General features: G+C 35.8%; 2 protein-coding genes and 2 non-coding genes across 4 annotated transcripts; 3 read left to right on the forward strand and 1 right to left on the reverse strand.

The window, feature by feature from the left end:
• Positions 1 to 292: 292 nt before the first annotated feature.
• Positions 293 to 820, forward strand: LOC145035892 (secreted RxLR effector protein 161-like). Its single transcript, XM_078984396.1, has one exon. The coding sequence runs from the start codon at positions 293 to 295 to the stop codon at positions 818 to 820; it is 528 nt and encodes a 175-aa protein (XP_078840522.1).
• A 1,076-nt stretch (positions 821 to 1,896) lies between these two features.
• On the forward strand, positions 1,897 to 1,969 carry TRNAA-UGC (transfer RNA alanine (anticodon UGC)). The gene has a single exon. It is a non-coding gene; the product is annotated as a tRNA-Ala (tRNA).
• A 2,335-nt stretch (positions 1,970 to 4,304) lies between these two features.
• On the forward strand, positions 4,305 to 4,377 carry TRNAA-UGC (transfer RNA alanine (anticodon UGC)). Its single transcript has one exon. It is a non-coding gene; the product is annotated as a tRNA-Ala (tRNA).
• Positions 4,378 to 5,151: 774 nt separating this feature from the next.
• On the reverse strand, positions 5,152 to 7,238 carry PME31 (pectin methylesterase 31). The gene is made up of 6 exons (XM_078985750.1): positions 6,861 to 7,238; positions 6,575 to 6,679; positions 6,420 to 6,497; positions 5,906 to 6,093; positions 5,627 to 5,800; positions 5,152 to 5,417 (listed from the first exon to the last, which is right to left on the reverse strand). The coding sequence occupies exons 1-6, from the start codon at positions 7,098 to 7,100 to the stop codon at positions 5,255 to 5,257; spliced, it is 948 nt and encodes a 315-aa protein (XP_078841876.1). The 5' UTR covers positions 7,101 to 7,238; the 3' UTR covers positions 5,152 to 5,254.
• Positions 7,239 to 21,573: the final 14,335 nt, after the last annotated feature.

The raw sequence follows: 21,573 nt of genomic DNA on the forward strand, positions 1-21,573 counted from the left end.
CACTAAGCTTTGTGCTTACGGTTTTCAGTTTTGGTTTCAGGTACTTCGTGTCTAAAGGAAAGGAGCCGGCTTGATCGCAGCGCATCACACTATGGTTTTCTGCACATGAGATCTTTGGGATTACACTCTGATATTGTTTTATGATAACATGTTTAATTATTTCTACTTTGGTTTTGACATGACATGACATTACAAATGTTTTATTACACTGTTGGTTTTATAATGACGTATTTAAAAGTGAAACTTTTGGCCTGTATTTTTGGGATGTTACATCTTGCAAACAAGACCCGATATGACATATGCGGTTGGAGTTGTTAGCCGATATATGCAAAGTCCAAGAGAATCACACGGTGGTGCAATCAAACACATTCTAAGGTACTTACGAGGAACAACGGGATACGAAATTAAGTACGAGAGAATGGTACAAAAGCGGTTTATTGGTTATAGTGATAGTAGTCACAATGTTGACCCGGATGACGGAAGAAGCACAACCGGTCACATTTTCTACTATGGGACATCACCAATTACATGGTGTTCACAAAAGCAAGATACCGTTGCTTTATCATCTTGCGAGGCGGAGTTCATGGCAGCCACAACGAGTGCATGTCAAGCAATATGGCTTCAAGATTTGCTTGGGGAAATCATGAACAAAGCACAAGAGAAAGTTATTCTTAGAGTTGATAACAAGTCGACTATCGAACTAACAAAGAATCCCGTTTTTAATGGAAGGAGTAAACACATTCACACGAGGTTTCACTTCATTCGTAATTGTGTTGAAAGGGAACAAGTGGAGGTGGAATACATTCCCGGTGAAGAATAAATGGCAGATATTCTTACGAAACCATTAGCTCGAACCAAGTTCAAGGAAATGTGGAGCTTGATCGGGGTTGAAGAATTCTCTAGAAGGACTTAGAGATTCGGGGGTGATTGTTGGAATCCTAAGTCACGTAGGACCTTGGAGACCAAGTAATCGTTAAATATGGCAAGTTGGTCATGTTTCCTAATTGTAATCTTATTCTACGAGTTGGTAGTTTAGGAGTATATATATATATATATATATATATATATATATATATATATATATATATATATATACACCGAGATATGGTTTGTACACAAAAACACAACATAGGTTTTGAACAATTTTCCTATTAATCAAAGAGATAATTTGATTATCTTAACTTGAATAAATACAATGTCACTAGAAAATATGTTAAAAACTTTAATATCATGAACACTTAACAAAAATTTCTGTATTTCACAAAATGAAAAATTGTTTATGTTTTCCGAAGCATAAATTGAAAATGTTAACCAATTTAGATGTCCAAGAATTGGTTCTTGTTTTTTAAACTTATTTATAAATTCAACTAAGTTTTATAACACAGTAACAACCAAAAATGCATAATTTTTTAACAAAAAAAAAGTACATATATATATTTTTTCCATAGTTATTCAATCAACTATAGTATCAGTAGAACATACGTTAAAATAAAAACTTTAACTCAAATAACTATGTGAAAAACTGAAGAAATTATAATGATAACTCGTGAAGCTTTTGTTGAATGTATTTTTCATAAAACAATTACATATTTTGGAGGATGATTGTTCTCAAGCTGTAGTGGTTTCAAAAGAGATTTGCAAAAATAGGCAAGAAAAATAAAAACTGAGAAGCAATTATTTAATGTGGGGAACATTTGTTTCCGTTCATTCAGTCATTTTATATGTTTAATAAATAAATAAACTCCTCTACGAAGAGTTCACAATCATTTGACTTGTTATAGCTCTATTTTGTCAACTTTCAAAATATACAGAATTGAATAACTAGATATCTTAAGGGGTAAATTTAATAGACAGATTTAATTTACTAATAGTGACTATGAACAAAATAAGTATCATGGGGATGTAGCTCAAATGGTAGAGCGCTCGCTTTGCATGCGAGAGGCACGGGGTTCGATCCCCCGCATCTCCAAAATTTCATTTTTTTTTAAGTTAAATTCTGACTTCAAATGTGTAGAACTAAAAAATTCATTCCTTTTTTCTAAGTTAAATTCTAACTTCAAATGTATAGAACTACAGTTAATCACATATATTTGCATTTACTTTTGAAGTATCAATACTTTGACTTTGATTATTTTAATATAACAAATGGATTATTGTAATTCAAAAGAAGATCACGTTTGATTACACTTGAGTATCTCTATCATGTCATTTCCGTTGTGATGACAAAGTTTCTATAGAATTTGACGATTTTGACATTTTTTGGTGAAGGATTCATGATAAAACAAACTCATCTCCGTAGTGATAGCACCATATATCTCTATCAAGTCCGGCCCACCAAGTCAAGTAAAGTTATTTTGCTTTCTTCAAGTATTATCATGTGGCACCAAAGACTCGGACATCTTGAGATTGAAGAGCTCAAGTTTTGTGTAAGTTTATTTAAGGTAATAAGATGAACTCAAATTTCCTTTGTCATGGTTTTCAAGTTGGGGAATAAACTTGTCTTCCTTTTTCTAGGTCTAATACTAATGAGTCTTCTTTTGATGTAAACATTCCAACTTTGAATTCTCCCATTTCAAGTAATAGTGGTTTGAAATACCATGTCATCTTTCTTGATCATTACTTATTTATGGGTCTATCCCACTTGTGGAAATGTGACACATTATCCAAATTCATCCATTTCCACTCTTTTGTCATGACAGTGAGTTTGACAATGCCGCATCACATACCCTCTTTCACAAAAATGACATACATTTTGGTTTCTCATGTCCTATAACCTCCATACGAAACGGTAAATGTGAACGCATGATCCGATCCATTAACCCTTTCATCCACATTCTCCTTTTCCAAGCCCTTAAAACCTATCCAAATTGCCATTCCATTCACCAAATTATACAACAAACCTCCATCCTACTCCAACCTACATATTTTCGGAGCATATTCTACCCTCATAATCATACCTCTCATAAACTCGAACCACATTCCACTTTGTATCTCTTTCTTGGATACCCATTTCACCATCGAGGCTATAAATGTCTAGATCTCTACCAAAAGAATCATCATCCTTTGTCATGTCATATTTGATAAGTCTACTTTCTCATTCAAATCCATGCCACCAAATAACCATCCATCTTATTCCTTTCTTGACTCCACCATCGAAACAAATGTCATTGCTAATCATTTCATGCATCCTTGGTCACACCCACTATGACTGAACCCCTACCCTCCATCAGTCGTACATCACCTGGCCCTACCACTCATCTAGCCAAGACATCACCCGACCTCAACACCACCCATCGTCACCCCTCGTTGTTAACTGAAACCCCTAACAACCCCTATCAACCTTTCCGACTACCTCTCATTGGGGCAAAGCATAATCAAAATTCCAAATTTGATAAAATTAGTAAGAAAATAGAATTTAGCATTCAACAAGAATAATAAAAACATATCTTATCCATATTTATCGAAATAAATACAATATCACTAGAAAATATTTTTAAAGGTTAATATAAACACTTCACAATAAATTCAAAGGTTCTTGTTTTGCTAAAATTGAAACACTACTCCATTAGTCCATTTTTAACATATAATAATAATAAAAATAGCATATTTTACGTCATTAGAGGATACGTCAAAATGTCAATATATCGAATTTGCGAAAGAATTAGATGTTCACAAATTGGTTAGTGTTTTGCAAAAACTATATTCGAAACTACTATATTTTAAGACAGTAAAAACCAAATACACATTCTTTTTTCATATTTATTCAACTAATACGTGAAAAACATTAAGACAACCAACTATTTTATTCGCAATTTTAAATACTACTCCACTTCAAAATACTGTACGAAGAAAATATGCATATTGTGCACACTTTTAGTCTAACAACTATTACTATAGACTATGTAAAAAAAGAGTTGTTAAAATGATAACTTGAAACGTATTATTATCAACAATAAAACGATCACAGAAAGCTCCGAGGATGAAGTGGTTTCAAAAGAAATTTGTGAAAATGGACAAGGAAAAAAAGCCGAGAAAGTGAGTTATAGATATGGGGACCATTTGTTTCCCTTTCGTTAGTAATGAAATAGATTTCACCAAACGTGCTCTCATATAGTACCTCTCATAAATAACCAATCTTCTTAACAAAAGTTGAGAAATATTTGATTTGTTATCGCTCTATTTTATTTGCATCAAATTTGCCTTCTTTGAAAATAATCAGATTTAGATAATTACAAGTCTTATGGTATACGTTAACCATAGAGGTTAAAATAATCAATTAGATTTATGACCAAAGTTAACAAAGCGGGGATGTAGCTCAAATGGTAGAGCGCTCGCTTTGCATGCGAGAGGCACGGGGTTCGATCCCCCGCATCTCCAATTCTCTTTTTTTTTTTTCAAGTTAAATTCTGACTGTATTACACCACACTTTGATTCTTTATATAGTAAATCGATTATTTTTAATGTCAACTGATTATTATTACAAATACAAGCAATTAGATTATGTTACATCTGAAATTCTACATTTTTGGCTTTCAATCATAATACAAGTTAACAAGTAAGATCAACTCATTAAAAACTCAATTCAAGATCGATTTTAAACAAATCCATTCCAAACTTGAGCCTAATATTAGGCTTGTTTATTAAACAAGCTTAAACCTGTGTAACTAAACTTGATTAAGCTTGCGAGCCTAAACGGACCTACACATATATAATAAAATATTATTTTTTACTTTTTATATTAAAATGAATAATTATTTAATAAATACCTTTTTAAGAAATTAAAATATACAGTATACAAGCCGAGCCCAATTCGGTATAAATCTTTACGGGGATAAACAAAGAGCTCCATAACATAAGGTTCGAAACGAGCTGTGCTTGAATGTAGTCAAATTCGGGCTCAACTCGACTCGTTTGAACCCCTATTAACAATTGGCCGTGTCTTTATTTTTAGAATGATTATAATACGGTTTAAATAAGTAAAATCAAATACGTGTAAAATGAATTTCTTACAATTCTGTTTGCTCTTATTATGATTTTTTTGAGGCTTTTAATGATAAAAATCATCACCGGAAACATACAATGAGTGTAACACTCATTGTATTGTATTGCCATGTGATGATTTTATCATTAAAAGGATTAAAAAAATCATAATAAGAGCAAACAGTAATTGTTCATTAAGCATAATCATAATTTATCAAACAACCATAAATAAAAATGCATCAAAACTATTGTTACAACTAAAAAAAAAAAACAACTAAGCAGAATAAGGTATCCGAAGTGCCATTTTTTGTGCGAGCCAAGGCCTCTCAGGAGTTGGGTCGATAAAAGAATGCATCAGAAACTCTTGGGCTTCCTCCTCCATCAATTCTCTAGCCCATGTTACACGGTTTTCTGGACTACTTCCCGGCCCATAACATCTGCATTTGCATTTTTTTTGTCAGATAATTTTTACACATAATTACATTATTATATTGTGAGAAAAAAATATATAAAGTATGTTTCCATTATGAGTAAAAAAAATATGAACATTGTTATTACAAGTAAAATTATACAAGTATGTTGCTGATGTGAGTAATAAATAAAAAGTATTGGTGTTTCCCACATAACGATAAAATGAATTATATACCTATACTCATAAAAACAAGCACTTCTTTCATTTTCGGGTTTCCCCCAATTATGCCAACCATCATGCTTTACGCATGCATCCATGTACGTGTATGCATAAACTACCCGCCCGAATGGCCCCCATGGCCGCCCGAGATACGCATATGCTGCCCCTCCATTCCCCGTTATCACACATCTACATTACAAGAAATAGCAGCTTACTTCCATTTAAAATAAATCCCATTAATTTGACTTTGAATATTTAAAATAAAATAAAAAATCATGATAGTTGAACGCAAACCTTAAAAACACATAACCTGTGGACTCTTGACAAGATTTTCTACTTTGTGCAGTTATATAGCCACCTGATTTGCAGTGAATGTGACAATTCTCCATTAACGCAGTGCTATTTCCAAAAATGAAGTCCACACTTCCTTCAATGTAACAATCTTTTAAATATTGCTTTCCATAGTGTAAATAAAGAGTATCCTGTAAAACAATTGAATTGTATCACATTAAAGAGCTCTTTAACCTTTGATAAGAGTGATAAGAACATCTTCAATCACACTCTATTTAGAGTGTAAAATAGAGTTGATTGGTTCATCTCCAATCCCCTCTAAACTCTATTTTAAACTCTAAATAGAGTATAAAATATAGAATGTGGAAGATGGTATAATTACACTCTAAATTCAAATTTAGAGTGTAACTATTCATCTCTCTATTTATAGAGTGTAAAATCTCATATATTTTACACTCTATAAATAGATTATAATGACAAAACTAGAATGGGGTTGGAGATGCTTTTGAGTTCTCACCTGCCACCCAAGAAACCTGCAATTATAGAAAGCACAACGATCGGCTGTTACTCTGATAGCCACTGCTTGGCCTGAACCCTAGAGTCGAAAAAAAAATTTAGAAGAATAGCGAAAAATATGAATTATGATGAGAATTATTGAAAAAGAAAGAACACCTCAGGAGCAGAATTTTCAAATGTGATATTTTCACTAATGAAATCTTCTCCTTCAACAATTACAGTCCCACATCCGAATGTTCCTGTTCCTATCAATCGCGATGCCTGTTTATACGAAATAACTCGATTTTCATAATCGATTGTGTTATAGATAAATGATAGTTAGAGAGGATTAAAGTCTGGATTGCTTCAATTTCGTGGAAACTGATTGAATAAAACGGAACCTAATTCATTTGTCAGGTATGAACAAGATATTTAGGGTTAGGGTTGAAGGAAGAGAACTCACCTGGTGGTGATCGATTTTGTTGGCGGTGTTATCCCAAGTGATGACAGTGATCTCACGGCTTAATCCGGCGAGAGTGATGAAGTTTTTAGTCTTGGCGACGTAAATAGGCTGTTTGTAGATCCCCGGAGATACACGAATCACAGTCCGGCAATTGTTGCCGAGTGGTACGTCGTCGATTGCTTCTTGCACCGTCCGGTAGTCGCCGGCTCCGTCCTGCGCCACCGTCACTACTCTTGCCATAGTATCAGTTACTGTTTGTAAAACAGGTTCTGGTAATGGAGTCGGTGGTGTTGAGTTAAGATCAATCGGAAGATAGTGTCGGTTTTTGTCAGTGGAAATGAGATCAAGATATAGTGATATAGTTCAACTAGTTTTAACACCCTTTTATGTGGATATAACAAATTATATAGGATTACGTATATATATTTTATATTTTTTTAAATATTAAAATATTATACTTATAGAATAATGTTTTTGTTGTTTTTAGTAAAAGATGTTAGAATATTATGTATAATGTTTTTATTGTTTGTGTCTTGAAAATATTAAAGTATCATATTTGTATAATAATTTTAATGTTTTAGTGGAACATTAAAATATCATATTTATAAAACGTTTTTTGTTGTTTTTAGTTAAAAGTATGATTTACTTACTTAACTACCCTAAAACTAATTCACATACGATGCAACAATGTATGTGCAAAAAAGAAAATTCAGAGAATTGTTGAGTTGAAGTCGGTGTGCACTTCTGATGTTCCAATTTTTTTGAATAAAATTTTCATTTTTTATACTAGCAAAATACTCATTTTAATAAAGGTACATTTAAAGAAAAACCATTTGTTCGTAACCGAAATCCATAAATCATAGTTATAATGAAAGTATCGCGGAATCTCAAATTATAAAAATGACGATGTATGTATATAGTCATGCCTTCACAAATATATGCATAAAGCTTAGTGAGTTCTTTAAAATACAACATATGACACTATACATACAACACACATGCAACGGGTTTGTACCAACCCAACGAGCATCTAGGTTCACATCACTTTAGTTGATCTTGCCATCAACTTGCCCCCCGTGAATGTCTAGACTCAGGGCCGGTCCAAGCATATTGTAACATTAAGATTTTTAAGGTACATGATTTCAAAAATTCTTTTCTAACCTTTGGAAGAAGTCACGACGTGAGCAATGCCTCTCACGTCGTGAGTCAGGGTTAACTTGTTGACCCATATTCCTTGAGTCTCATGACGTGAGACTTTTTTCTCACGACGTGAGAGCGTTCTGATAACCAAAGCCCTAATTTTTTTTTGGGTATTTAATGGAATGAGAGGGTTAGGGTTGTCCACCCTCAGCTTCCCTCACTCTCTAAGCCTCCATAAACCCTAATCATGACCTTACTTGAAATCCTTAGCCATTTTGGTGCATTTTCTATCTTGAAGAAGAAGTGAAGAAGGAGGAAAGAAGTGTTAGGTGGTGGAGTTTGTGAAGGATCGTCGTCATCATCATTATCATAATCTTTTCTTCCTGTTGGACCTTTGTAAGTCCTGAAGTTTCAAACTTTATTGCATTGCATGGCTAGATCTAAGTTTTTATCTCATTTCTTTATGTTTAAGTAAGATGGAGTGAAGTAGAACCATAAAGTCAACAACTTTATGGGTTCTAAGGACCCTTTGAGCATAATATTGTCCAGATCCAAGTTCTGGGTGAAGTATTAGAGTCATGCATGAGAATTTGGTGCTATTTCCTTACTTGTGACCTAGAATGGAGAGAGGACATGCATGGTGCATACATGTCTGCAAAGTAAGCATTTTTATGGGCCTTTAAGGCCCCCTTAAGCTTCTGGAAGAGTTGGGTTTAATGGCTTAAGTACTTAAACCCTTTGTTTTAGGCTTCAGATTGAAGTCACGACGTAATGGCGCACGACGTGACAACGATTAAGCCCGTAAATCGCTGAGTTTTTGGAACTCACGACATAACATGATGGTCCACACGTCGTGAGGTCAGTCCAGTAAGAAATCTGTGACTGAGTTGGCTGAGTCGAGATCGAGTTGCTGGAATCAGACATGGTGGACTCTCACGACATGACCAAGGGTTGGTCACGACGTGAGACTCGATATTAGTATTTTTGACTGATGACTTTGACTTTATGGGTTAACTCTTTAACCTGGTTTGACTTTAGGGTGGGTCCTAGCCATGAAGGGGTAAAATGGTCATTTACCCCAAGGATAACATGCTAAGGACCTTTAATTATGGAACATCACCTTAATTGCTAATTAAGGTTGTTTGTGGATATATGTAGTATGAAGAGCTTTGCAAAAGCAACCGAATACGAGTTTTATCCGATTACCAATTAACGTGAGTCTTCTCACCATACTGATGGGTCGAAGACACTAATGTCGGCCCACTGATCTGTATATATAGGATGTATGTGTTTATGTGACATATTGGGTTATGATTGTATGTTATATGCATGTATTTATAAACAAATTAATAAATTTATATAGGATGTATGTATTTATAAACAAATTAATAAATTTAACTTAAATATTGTAAAATTTTTTTGCTAGGTTTTTGTTAAAATGAGTAGTCGTTCATGAACTAGACTATAAATATATTATTTTCTTTATGAAAATAGATTTATATATAAAAGATTTATATATAAATGAGTTCCAACAAATTTAACTTAAATACAGTAAAAATTTGCTAATAATTTTAACTTGAATATTATAAGTACACTACATAACATTTCTAGTTCTTTTTAATATATTTACATACGCATATAAAACCATAGTTATCTAAAACATAGAAATACCTAAAAGAATTCCATTTGGATAGATATAGAATCTGTAATAATTTAGTAAAAGCCAAGTGGTTACTAGGTACGATCTTTACTATCTTTTAAATATATTTGTATAAACTAAATATAAAATAAAGTTAACATTTGAAAAAGTAAAAATTACGCTTCAGAAGGGATAGAACGTGGGTGTATTTGCTTCTTACCAACAAAAATAATAGATATACATAAGCATTTGAAAAATCATGTAAAGTAGAAAAAAATCCATGCTACGTAAATTATTTTTCTCATGTAAAGAAAACAACCGCAAAATTGTGAAGTACTTAGATATTTTGTGTAAATTATGGGGACAATTTTTGTAATTGGTTTTGTTCAAACCTACTAAAATACAAAAGTGTTGCACATCTGGATTATTTTTGAAAAAAAAAAACTTAACAGGGATCTTTTCTATAAATAAAAAAATTATAGGGATTAACTCTGCCAAAATATAAAACTTTTATTATAGAGACTAAATCTATGTAGACTTCGTTGGAGCGATTAAATCTGCCAAAATGTTTTGTAGGGATTAAATCTACTAAAATATAATACCTTTGTTTTAAGGACTAACTATATCAAAATGTAAAAGTTTTGTAGCAAAACTATGAAAAAGGAAAACCGTACTCTTCATAAGCTTCATGAGCTTTAATATATATATATATATATATATATATATATATATATATATATATATATATATATATATATATATATATATATATATATATATATGGTATAACTAAATTTAGAAAAGTATTATCTATGTTGTGGGCAAAATTCCAACCAGGTTGCTTTAAAAAGACAATGATACGTCTTACCAAGTAGACCATAACCATGTTTGTTTGTATTTTTCGACAATATAATATATACATGAATACTAACATACATGAAAGTTGGGCCCCAAAACACCATGGGGGGTTTGGGTCGTTGCCCAGGTTGTCGCCCCTCTTGGGTCAGGTCTGTCCAGACCTACAACACTTAATGTTGATCTTATCATCAACGCATCCTCGTGAACATCTAGACTTACAACGTTAAATGTTGATCTTGCTATCAACTTACCCTATGACCCTCAGTATAAAGTTAGTAAGCCTGCATATTGGCCATTCACACAAAGTTGTATGCCTCAGTCCATCACCAATATGTTGGCATATACACAATACAGATAATAGAAAAATCAGCATCACATGTAACAATCTATATGTCTACCAGCCCAACAACATACAATAGTCTAACAACATCTTACCACCCTAGGACACATACTGTAATATATAGTATAGTGTTGAAACTCACCTGAATTAACCAGTAAAAGCTCAACAAGAAACCTTAGCAGCATAATAGCTAACACAAGCTACCTAATTCCAAATTGAGCCATCCTTAGTCAAATGCTCAATTCCACCCAAGTTTGGCCAAAACTTAAACTATTAAAAAAAGTCAATGGTGAGCAGTCAAAGGCTCACCACGCCGTGGCAAACCTTTGGGCGCGTTGTGGCCAGGATACATCAAAATAGATGCGGGACCTATCGTCTATCGCGTCGTGGTTTCTCGGCTTAATAGCCTTTTCCATTAAGGACTTAATCCTTTAAATCTATAGCCATGAATCTTAGATCTAGTTATTCTAAGTGACTTAATGGATAAAGTTTCCAACTTTATCCATTACATGGTTCAAACAACCAAGATCTAGACTTTACGTATTAAAGAGTCTAAGAATGCATCTTTCTTGACTTAATCCATTAATTCCAAGCCTCCAACCTTCAGATCAAAATCAACATGATGTTTAGATGGCCAAAGTTTCCAATTTTATCCATAATAATGCCACAAACTTCCAAGATATAAAACTATAAGCTAAGAAATGTCCAAAAATCCATTTTCTTTACTCATGGGGTAATGAAAGTTCTTGCATACACTCTTTACTCCACCACATCACTAGATATGAACTTTAAACACAAGCTAAAGCTCATGGAGTTCTTCAAACTCCATGGAACAAGTCACAAAGGGACCAAAACTCAATACAATGGACCAAAACACCAAATACTCATGCATCTAATGAAGAAACACAATAAAACAAGGATTTTTGCAACTCACAAGTGTCTAAAGGGTTGATGAAGGTTGATCTCTTTAGTTGCAGAGCTTTAAAACTAAGTATTTGAAGAAAGCAACACCCAAAAGCCATAAAAACTCAATAATATGTATAAGAGGAGAAAAGATGAACTTGATTTATGAAGGGATGCTAGGGTTTGCTGGAAAGATGAGTTCGTTGATGCAATGGTGGCTGCAAAATGACCTATAACAAGGGATTGAAGCCTTTAAATTTGAAAAAAAACTCTAATTTAATGGGATTGGACTACACAACTCACACTAACGTGGATGCTGAAGTAAATGTTGAGGACTTACCTGATCAGTCGAATGTAGATGATGAAGTCTATTTTATGGACTTGTCATTTATTGATGTCAAGCCACTTCAGACAGTATTTCCAGACACACATACTGATGTTTAGGGGGAGCAAGTTCCTCAAGGGGAGCCCAATGACATTGAATCTGATGAAAATAATGTTCTACTAAGTAGGAAACGAAAGGCCAAATCTGGTCATGATGTTGGCCTTTCCAAATAGAAACACAGTGATCTTACAGTGACTAAAATGGAAAAGGTATGGGGAGTAACTATTGAAGAGGATGGGGAGTTTTCTTGGCAACACAACATCCAAACTACAAATCAGATAATTTCCAGAAAAACTACAAGAAGATCCAAGAAAAATTGACTACCACTGGTACATTTTCTGACCAAATTGAGGGCATGAATAAGTTCAATTTGTTAAAATCTAAGGAAAAAGTGGTTCAGGAAAGTGCAATTACCAAGATTGAAAGGAGCAGGTATGGAGATGTACTAACAAGGAGAAGATGCCCTGATCCAGTTATCAAAATTAAGATACACTAAGCCAAAAGATGAAAAAGTGCTTACAGTGCATATCACATGACATGGTGATAAGGGTCAAGCTCCAGGCTAATTGTGACATCCCCAATTTCACGGCCAGAAAAGACCGATTTGTTTATGCTTGCTTTTAAAATCAGAGTAATCTTTTAAAGAAAACAGTTGCGGAATTTGTTCCCAAAACAAGATATGATAATAATTTATCAAAACATTTCTCAAAGAGAATGTATTTTTATTTAATAATAAAACCTCGGGATGTCATGTTCCGATACAGACATATAAGCATAAACAGAACTTACATTCAATTACACTAATGATTTATATCTCCTTTAAATCTCTCTGTGAAATATGTCTTCATATCGATACCTGTGATGCAAAGAAAACTGAGTGGGTCAGGCTTGGGAGCCTGGTGAGCATATAGGGTTTTCATCCCACAATGTTATATCATATATTTATAAATATAGAACATCCAAACTTGTACAATTTCACCATATAAAGGCATCTCTTATCCCACCCCATCGATCCTCACAACGACACGATCTAAACTCTCGTATCTAAAATTTTCCTCTTTACCCGATCCCTACTCACAGATCTAAAACTATTATCTTCACCTGATCCGTACTCACGGATCTAAAACTAACCTTTTCACCTGATCCATACTCACGGATCTAAAACTAACCTTTTCCCCTGATCCATGCTCACGGATCTAAAACTAACCTCCTGATCTGATCCATACTCTCGGATCAATAATTATACCCAATCCATACTCCCGGAATAGGGACAATTAAATATACCTTAATCCTGATATGATCCATACTCCTGGATCAATAACTGTGCCCAATCCATACTCCCGGACTAGGGACAATTAACTTAGTCTTAATCCATACTCCCGAACTAATAACAAGTTTTATCTCTTTACCTGATCCATACTCCCGGATCTAAAACTAACATCTTGGTCTAATCCATAGTCACGGATCTAAAACTAGCCTCTTGATCTCATTATCCAACTCATCCTTTTATCACACACCAACGATCACATCTACCCATGTTCTACCCAACATATTTGTAGATATAAAATACATATACAGTTTAACTCATTTAAAAACTGTCTAAAACATCCATTACACACTCATCTCAAATAAAACACAACAATATATAAACACATAGCACGTATTTTATAACAAATACTTCATATTTATGTGTTAGAAGAAAGTAACCACACACCCACTTGATTAGAAGATGATCGGACAACACTACGGCTTGTAGAAGTAGTATTCTTCGGTAGATCTGGAAGATCTTCACAAAAACCGGGCTCCTCGCGGGCAGAGCTTCGGCTCGGGAATCGCACTTCTCGGGATCTTCGGGGCTTCGAGACTTGCTTGAGGGCTCGGGAATGATACCGGGGCTTCGGGATATTTCTTGCACGACAAACGATGCAAAAACGCAAGAGAAAGGGAAGAAATGAGCAAAGAAACTCAGCAGCCTCGACTTCCTTTTATAGGGGCTGGAACCTTCGATTATGCTGGGCGTAACCTCAATAAGCCCGGTGACTTCCCCCCCCCCCCCCCCCCCCCCCCCCCCGCCCGCCCCCGGTGGATAATATCCAAATTTTTATTTAAATTAAATACTTTAATTATTTAATAAACTTCAAAAATTCATATCTTCCTCATACGAGCTCCTTTTTCGACGTTCTATATATATCCCTGCGTAGGTGAGACTACGCTCTACAACTTTCGTTTAGACTTCGTAGGCTAATTTTGAATTTATTTTTATTATATTATTTTATTAGGCCGGGACAGGAAAACTCCGTTATAAATTCATAACTTCTTCATCCGACGTCCGTTTTCGCCTATCTTTTTATCGTTTCACTACAATTGACGAGATCTTCAATTCTCGTTTAGATTGTTTCGGCTAAAAACCGCTCGATCTCAAATCGAGTATTTGGGCTGCATACTATTAAGCTGAAACTTAGAAAAATCATAGCTTCCTCATACGAAGTCAGATTTGGACGTTCTTTTTATGCACGCTCACATTTTAACAAACTCTACAAATTTTGTTTAGATCGCTAAGGCTAAATATCACTCTAACGTAAATTCACTTTTTACGTCATTCAGCGTCGTGCCGGTTCTGTCGCGAAACTTCGACAGGTCATAACTTCTTCGTTATAACTTGGATTTCGGTGTTCTTTATATGCACAGAAACTTTGTAACATATACTATAACTTAGTTAAGATTATTCATTCTAAATAATCTTTCATCAAAAATTAATTTTTGACACCTATCGTCTCTAAATTGACTAGCCCGGATCTACGGGCGTTACAAGTATCTCCCCCTTAGGATGATTACGTCCCGGAATCATCAACGAAATAGGACTTGCATAATGATTCCACAGGTTATTTCTTCATCCTAGGTAATAACCATAGCTTCTATGTTTCCTCGAAATAGTATTTAACTCTGTGGCTTTCTTGACCACAGACGATGCCCAATCTTGCATCTGCTTTTCGTACTATGTGGTACTCTCAATCGTAACCTCCAAGTTACAAAATAAGTCCTTATTGTGGACTCCTTCTTCTTTTCAGGATAAACACTTTCCTTTATCTATTGTAATAGACCGAGGGGTCGTGCTCTAATGACCTCTCATCGAATGATGCAACGCTTAGACTCGGTCTTTTTAAAGTTAAATTCTAGAATGGAATATACCTTCCTTCATATTCTAATGTGATATAATCACATTTAAACATGTAGCATTTCTAGCTACAAGCTTTATGAACAACGAGTGCGATACCAATGATCGCATTAATTTCAATCTTCTGACTTACGTCCGATGTTACTTCGAACTAGGTTCTCCGAACCACATAACATACTCACCGTAGTCGGACTCCAGTTGGATATGACCACTAGGGTCAAAACAAGAACCATCTTACTAGTAATTTCCACAAAAATGGTAATGATATACCAGAATAAAATGGAATCAATCACCAGCTTCTTGGTAACCTTGTGACTTTCCCTGATCCAAGTGCGAGTCCTGTGCTTTCGGTAGTATATGTATCTACTACCTTTCACACCTACTCATACTCGTACCAAGTATTGTCTTGCAGTCGACCAAGTCACCATACAAGAAAATCATATAATCATTCAACACATCAGATAGCAAAACTAGGGTTTATATTATTTCTTGAAACGATTACACAAAGGTTCAAGTTCACCCTATACTATGCCTCTAGTAGGCTACACTTCCTAATACAGACTTTATATATTGATATGAAGTCTTCATCCTTGAATCCTCACATTGTTTTCTGTTTTGTCGAGGATCATGTGGAATGCTCTTGGCTTTGGTGGTGCATTTAGCCTTATAGCCTCTTCTCGTCTTGGGCAGTTTTGCTTGAAGTGCCCTTCTTCGCCATACTTAAAGTAGACTTCTCTTTTGGTTGGGCATGTGCTGGTGTAGTGACCAGTCTTCCCGCATTTGAAGCAGGTCATTTCTTTAGAGCATTCCCCAATGTGCTTCCTTTTGCACTTGTCACACCATTGTGCTCCTTCTTCGAGCTTTTTCGAATCAGACTTCGAAAAATTTCTCTTCTCATCGTACCTTGAAGATTCTTCAATCTTTCTTTTCTCGCCCACCTCGTTTCTCTCCAGACCCCTTTCCTTTAACTGGGTCTCCACATTTTTAGCTGCTCGGACTTCTGTCTTCAAAGTAGTTTCCATCTTGACCGTTGGGCCAAAGTCGGCAGGCAGTCCATTTGTGAACCTCTCAATTTTTGAGAGTTCAGTTGGCACTAAGTATGAAAATAACTTCATCTGTTCGGTAAATGCAGTAGCATAATCATCAATGCTTAATTTACCTTTCTTCAGGTTCTGGAATTCATTGTTCTGATCAATCCGATCTATCTCTGAGCAGTACTGCATCTTTAACTGCTCCAGGAATGATTCCCAAGACATCCTCAGGGCTTCCCCTCGAGGCATCATATCTACCAATAACTTCCACCAGCTCAAGACTCCGGTCTTCAGTTGTCTAACTGCAAAGATAGTCTTTTGTTTGTTGCTACAGTCGCAACTCTCAAACACCATCTCCATTTCGGAGATCCAGTCCATAATCTCAACAGGCTTTGGGCTTCCAGAAAGACTTGGTGGCTTGGCGCCCAAGAAATTTTTATACGTACGCCCATCCTTGTTTCTTTCCCTTTTCGGGTCATTCCTTTCTACCACTGGGGGTTCTGCTTCTCCAACAGTCCCACTGTAGTTACCTCCCTCCGATGGCCCTCCATTCACTTCGGGCTCTTCCACTTGAAGTGACAGTTCCTCACGATTCTGTTGGAGTAATCTCCTTGTCTCCTCCATTTGGCGATCCAACATCATCTACATCATCGCTTGCACCCTAACCATCGTCATTGGCTCTGGTGTTGCTGCTACAACAGGTGCTTGCTTAATCACAGGTGGTTGATTCATGTCTTCATTCACGTTTCCAACTCCACTTATGGTTCTTACCATTTTTGATCTACACACCGAATATGGTGAATTCAGATCCTCAATCACGATAGATAATTAATTCATCCTTATCACTCCGAAATGTTTACATGACAGTTATAATATCGTAGTCGTACGCTTAGAATCCTAAACACATAAGGTTTCTAGATCCGGTCGGCAACAGAACATGGACCCGAAAAAATAATAGCATTGATATAGCTATCTCACAAAACATTTAGCACATAAAAGCATCTTAGGCATCATTCCTAAAATAAACTAGTGCTTGTGTCAATTTAGGTGTACTACCTAACATATTTTAGACACACTCCTCACAATCATTACTTAGCATTCTAAGTTTAAGTCTAAAAATTTCCTACAAATTCCTAGTTCGCTTAAACTAATGCTCTGATACCAACTGTGACATCCCCAATTTCACAGCCAGAAAAGACCGATTTGTTTATGCTTGCTTTTAAAACCAGAGTAATCTTTTAAAGAAAACAGTTGCGGAATTTGTTTCCAAAACAAGATATGATAATAAGTTATCAAAACATTTCTCAAAGAGAATGTATTTTTATTTAATAATAAAACCTCGGGATGTCATGTTCCGATACATATATATAAGCATAAACAGAACTTACATTCAATTACACTAATGATTTATATCTCCTTTAAATCTCTCTGTGAAATATGTCTTCATATCGATACCTGTGATGCAAAGAAAGCTGAGTGGGTCAGGCTTGGGAGCCTGGTGAGCATATGGGGTTTTCATCCCACAATGTTATATCATATAGTTATAAATATAGAACATCCAAACTTGTACAATTTCACCATATAAAGGCATCTCTTATCCCACCCCATCGATCCTCACAACGACACGATCTAAACTCTCGTATCTAAAAATATCCTCTTTACCCGATCCCTACTCACGGATCTAAAACTATTATCTTCACCCAATCCGTACTCGCGGATCTAAAACTAACCTTTTCACCTGATCCATACTCACGGATCTAAAACTAACCTTTTCCCCTGATCCATGCTCACGGATCTAAAACTAACCTCCTGATCTGATCCATACTCTCGGATCAATAATTATACCCAATCCATACTCCCGGAATAGGGACAATTAAATATACCTTAATCCTGATATGATCCATACTCCTAGATCAATAACTGTGCCCAATCCATACTCCCAGACTAGGGACAATTAACTTAGTCTTAATCCATACTCCCGAACTAATAACAAGTTTTATCTCTTTACCTGATCCATACTCCCGGATCTAAAACTAACATCTTGGTCTAATCCATAGTCACGGATCTAAAACTAGCCTCTTGATCTCATTATCCAACTCATCCTTTTATCACACACCAACGATCACATCTACCCATGTTCTACCCAACATATTTGTAGATATAAAATACATATACAGTTTAACTCATTTAAAAACTGTCTAAAACATCCATTACACACTCATCTCAAATAAAACACAACAATATATAAACACATAACACGTATTTTATAACAAATACTTCATATTTATGTGTTAGAAGAAAGTAACCACACACCCACTTGATTAGAAGATGATCGGACAACACTACGGCTTGTAGAAGTAGTATTCTTCGGTAGATCTGGAAGATCTTCACAAAAACCGGGCTCCTTGCAGGCAGAGCTTCGGCTCGGGAATCGCACTTCTCGGGATCTTCGGGGCTTCGAGACTTGCTTGAGGGCTCGGGAATGATATCGGGGCTTCGGGATATTTCTTGCATGAAAAAGGATGCAAAAACGCGAGAGAAAGGGAAGAAATGAGCAAAGAAACTCGGCAACCTCGACTTCCTTTTATAGGGGCTGGAACCTTCGATTACGCTGGGCGTAATCTTAGGTACGCTGGGTGTAACCTGGATAAGCCCGGTGACTCCCCCTCCTGGATAATATCCAAATTTTTATTTAAATTAAATACTTTAATTATTTAATAAACTTCAAAAATTCATATATTTTTTATACGAGCTTCGTTTTCGACGTTCTTGATATCCCTGCATTGGTGAGACTACGCTCTACAACTTTCGTTTAGACTTCATAGGCTAATTTTGAATTTATTTTTATTATATTATTTTAGTAGGCCGGGATAGGAAAACTCCGTTATAAATTCATAACTTCTTCATCCGACGTCGGTTTTCGCCTATCTTTTTATCGTTTCACTACAATTGACAATATCTTTGATTCTCGTTTAGATTGTTTCGGCTAAAAACCGCTCGATCTCAAATCGAGTATTCGGGCTGCATACTACTAAGCTGAAACTTAGAAAAATCATAACTTCCTCATACGAAGTCAGATTTGGACGTTCTTTTTATGAACGCTCACAGTTTAACAAACTCTACAACTTTCATTTAGATCGCTAAGGCTAAAGACCACTCTAACGTAAATCCACTTTTTACGTCATTTAGCGTCGTGCCGGTTCTGTCGCGAAACTTCGATAGGTCATAACTGCTTCGTTATAACTCGCATTCCAACGTTCTTTATATGCACGAAAACCTTGTAACATATACTATAACTTAGTTAAGATTATTCATTCTAAATAATCTTTCATCAAAAATTCATTTTTGACACCTATCGTCTCTAAATTGACTAGCTTGGATCTACGGGCATTACACCAATATAATGAAGTTTTGTTTGCCAAGGATTTGGTGAAATTTTGTGTTACAATGTGAATTTCAAAAAAAAAATTTCATCCATTTTTAAAAAATAATTTCATTCATAAGAAATATCAAATCCAATGTAACACATGTCCTCTAAATAAAACAATCCCAAGATCTCAAATACATAAAACTCCATCAATGTGTACAGATCATGTCAGCGCCTTACCGCGATCCTCGCTGGTACCTAAAACACATATCACATAAACGGTAAGCATAAATGCTTAGTGAGTCCCCTAAAATACCACATACAACACATACACCACTTAAGGCTACAACTCTATAATACCTTCCAGTCAATGTGTCTTAGGGGACTTCCGTCCCATAGTCCTGGTAGACCTTCCGATCCCACTTCTCTGACCTTCCGGTTCGTATCATCTTGACCTTCTGGCACATACACTGTTGACCTTCCGATCCATATCATAATACTCATGACATAACATAGCACATACATATCATATAACATGATGCATCACATACTCATCATAACACATAAGACCTTCTGGTCACACATAATCACCACTCTAGGTAAAGTATAGTGAGAAGACTCACCTCGTACTATGTTGGATAACCTATCGTGCACGATAACCCGACCTAGCCTCCTCCTATCAATATAATAACATCTCTGATCAATACTTTCTCTTGTCCTCATTTCTAAAGAATGGGTAGAAGACCATTCTACCCCTCCATGACCTCTCTTGAACCAGCTTAACGAAAACCCTAAGGTCAACTGAAGTCAACTCTAGTCAACGGTCAAATTTTAACCAAACTCGTCGAGTGCACTCGTGTGACTCGGTGAGTCCATGTGTGTCCTGTTAATCCTCATAAATCCTCACTCGACTCGTCGAGTTAACCTTTCACTCGACGGGTTACCACTAGTCACGAATCGCGGGGCAACCTGACTCGACTCATCGAGTCCCCTTATGGACACAACGAGTTCCCTCCATGGCAACACTCAAAAGACCTTCTGAAGTCAGATCTGCTTCTCTAACATAGATCTGACCTTCCAATACACAATAATCACGTAAAGGTCCAACCTTTACACTCATGCAACACTTATAGGGCTTCTTTTGGTGAAATAGCTTCTAAAATGGAAACCTAGGTTCATATCTCCAAAGGAATAGCATAAAGCAGGGTAGATAGGAGTCTCTGGACCTCTTAAGGTCCAAATCTAAGAAGAATTCCACCTTGGGACCTCATATACTTCGAATTCAAGCTAAAGAAGGCATAAGAAAACCCTAGATTCAAGTAGATCACCATATACACGAGAATAAGCATAGATTTATACCTCTAGTATCCTCTTCTGATCAAATGGTAGTAGATTTGAGCTCCTCAATCTACCTAGCTTGCCCTCCTTCCTTCTTTCTTGCAAGATGACACTAGAAATGATGAAAATGGCTTCTTTCCTCACTCAGAATGCTCTCAGGTTCTCTGGTGCTCTCAAGGGTGAAGGTGGCCGCAAATGAGGGCCATAAGATCCCTTACATAGGGCACATGCCCGAGGATTTAGGGTTTTTGTCCACAACACGGACTCGTCAAGTCAACTTGCCGACTCATCGAGGCCATTCATTAAATCCACTCAACAATCGTGATCCTACTCGACGAGTCTAGGCATCAACTCATTGAGTCCCTCTTCTTGACACAAATGGATAATTAAAATATGATACATGGAATTCCGGATGTTACATTTGGGTACAATGAGTGGTTGCAACTTTTAGAGTTGGTTAACAAGAAGAAAGGCAAATATGTTAAGGAGCTGAGACTTGTTATAGAGAGACTTATCATAAAGGTTAAAAATCTTGAC

The sequence above is a fragment of the Lactuca saligna genome, chromosome 3, assembly GCF_052625555.1.
Source record: "Lactuca saligna cultivar CGN05327 chromosome 3, ASM5262555v1, whole genome shotgun sequence".
In the NCBI taxonomy this organism is placed as follows: domain Eukaryota; kingdom Viridiplantae; phylum Streptophyta; class Magnoliopsida; order Asterales; family Asteraceae; genus Lactuca; species Lactuca saligna.

Excerpts from the sequence above, each read along its gene's own strand:
- LOC145035892 (XM_078984396.1), top strand. The coding sequence starts at position 293 with ATGACATATGCGGTTGGAGTTGTTAGCCGATATATGCAAAGTCCAAGA.
- PME31 (XM_078985750.1), bottom strand. The coding sequence starts at position 7,100 with ATGGCAAGAGTAGTGACGGTGGCGCAGGACGGAGCCGGCGACTACCGG. Across the intron at positions 6,498-6,574 it reads TTGAAAATTCTGCTCCTGAG|GGTTCAGGCCAAGCAGTGGC; the intron begins GTGTTCTTTCTT and ends TTTCGACTCTAG. Across the intron at positions 5,801-5,905 it reads ACAGGTTATGTGTTTTTAAG|ATGTGTGATAACGGGGAATG; the intron begins GTTTGCGTTCAA and ends CTTGTAATGTAG.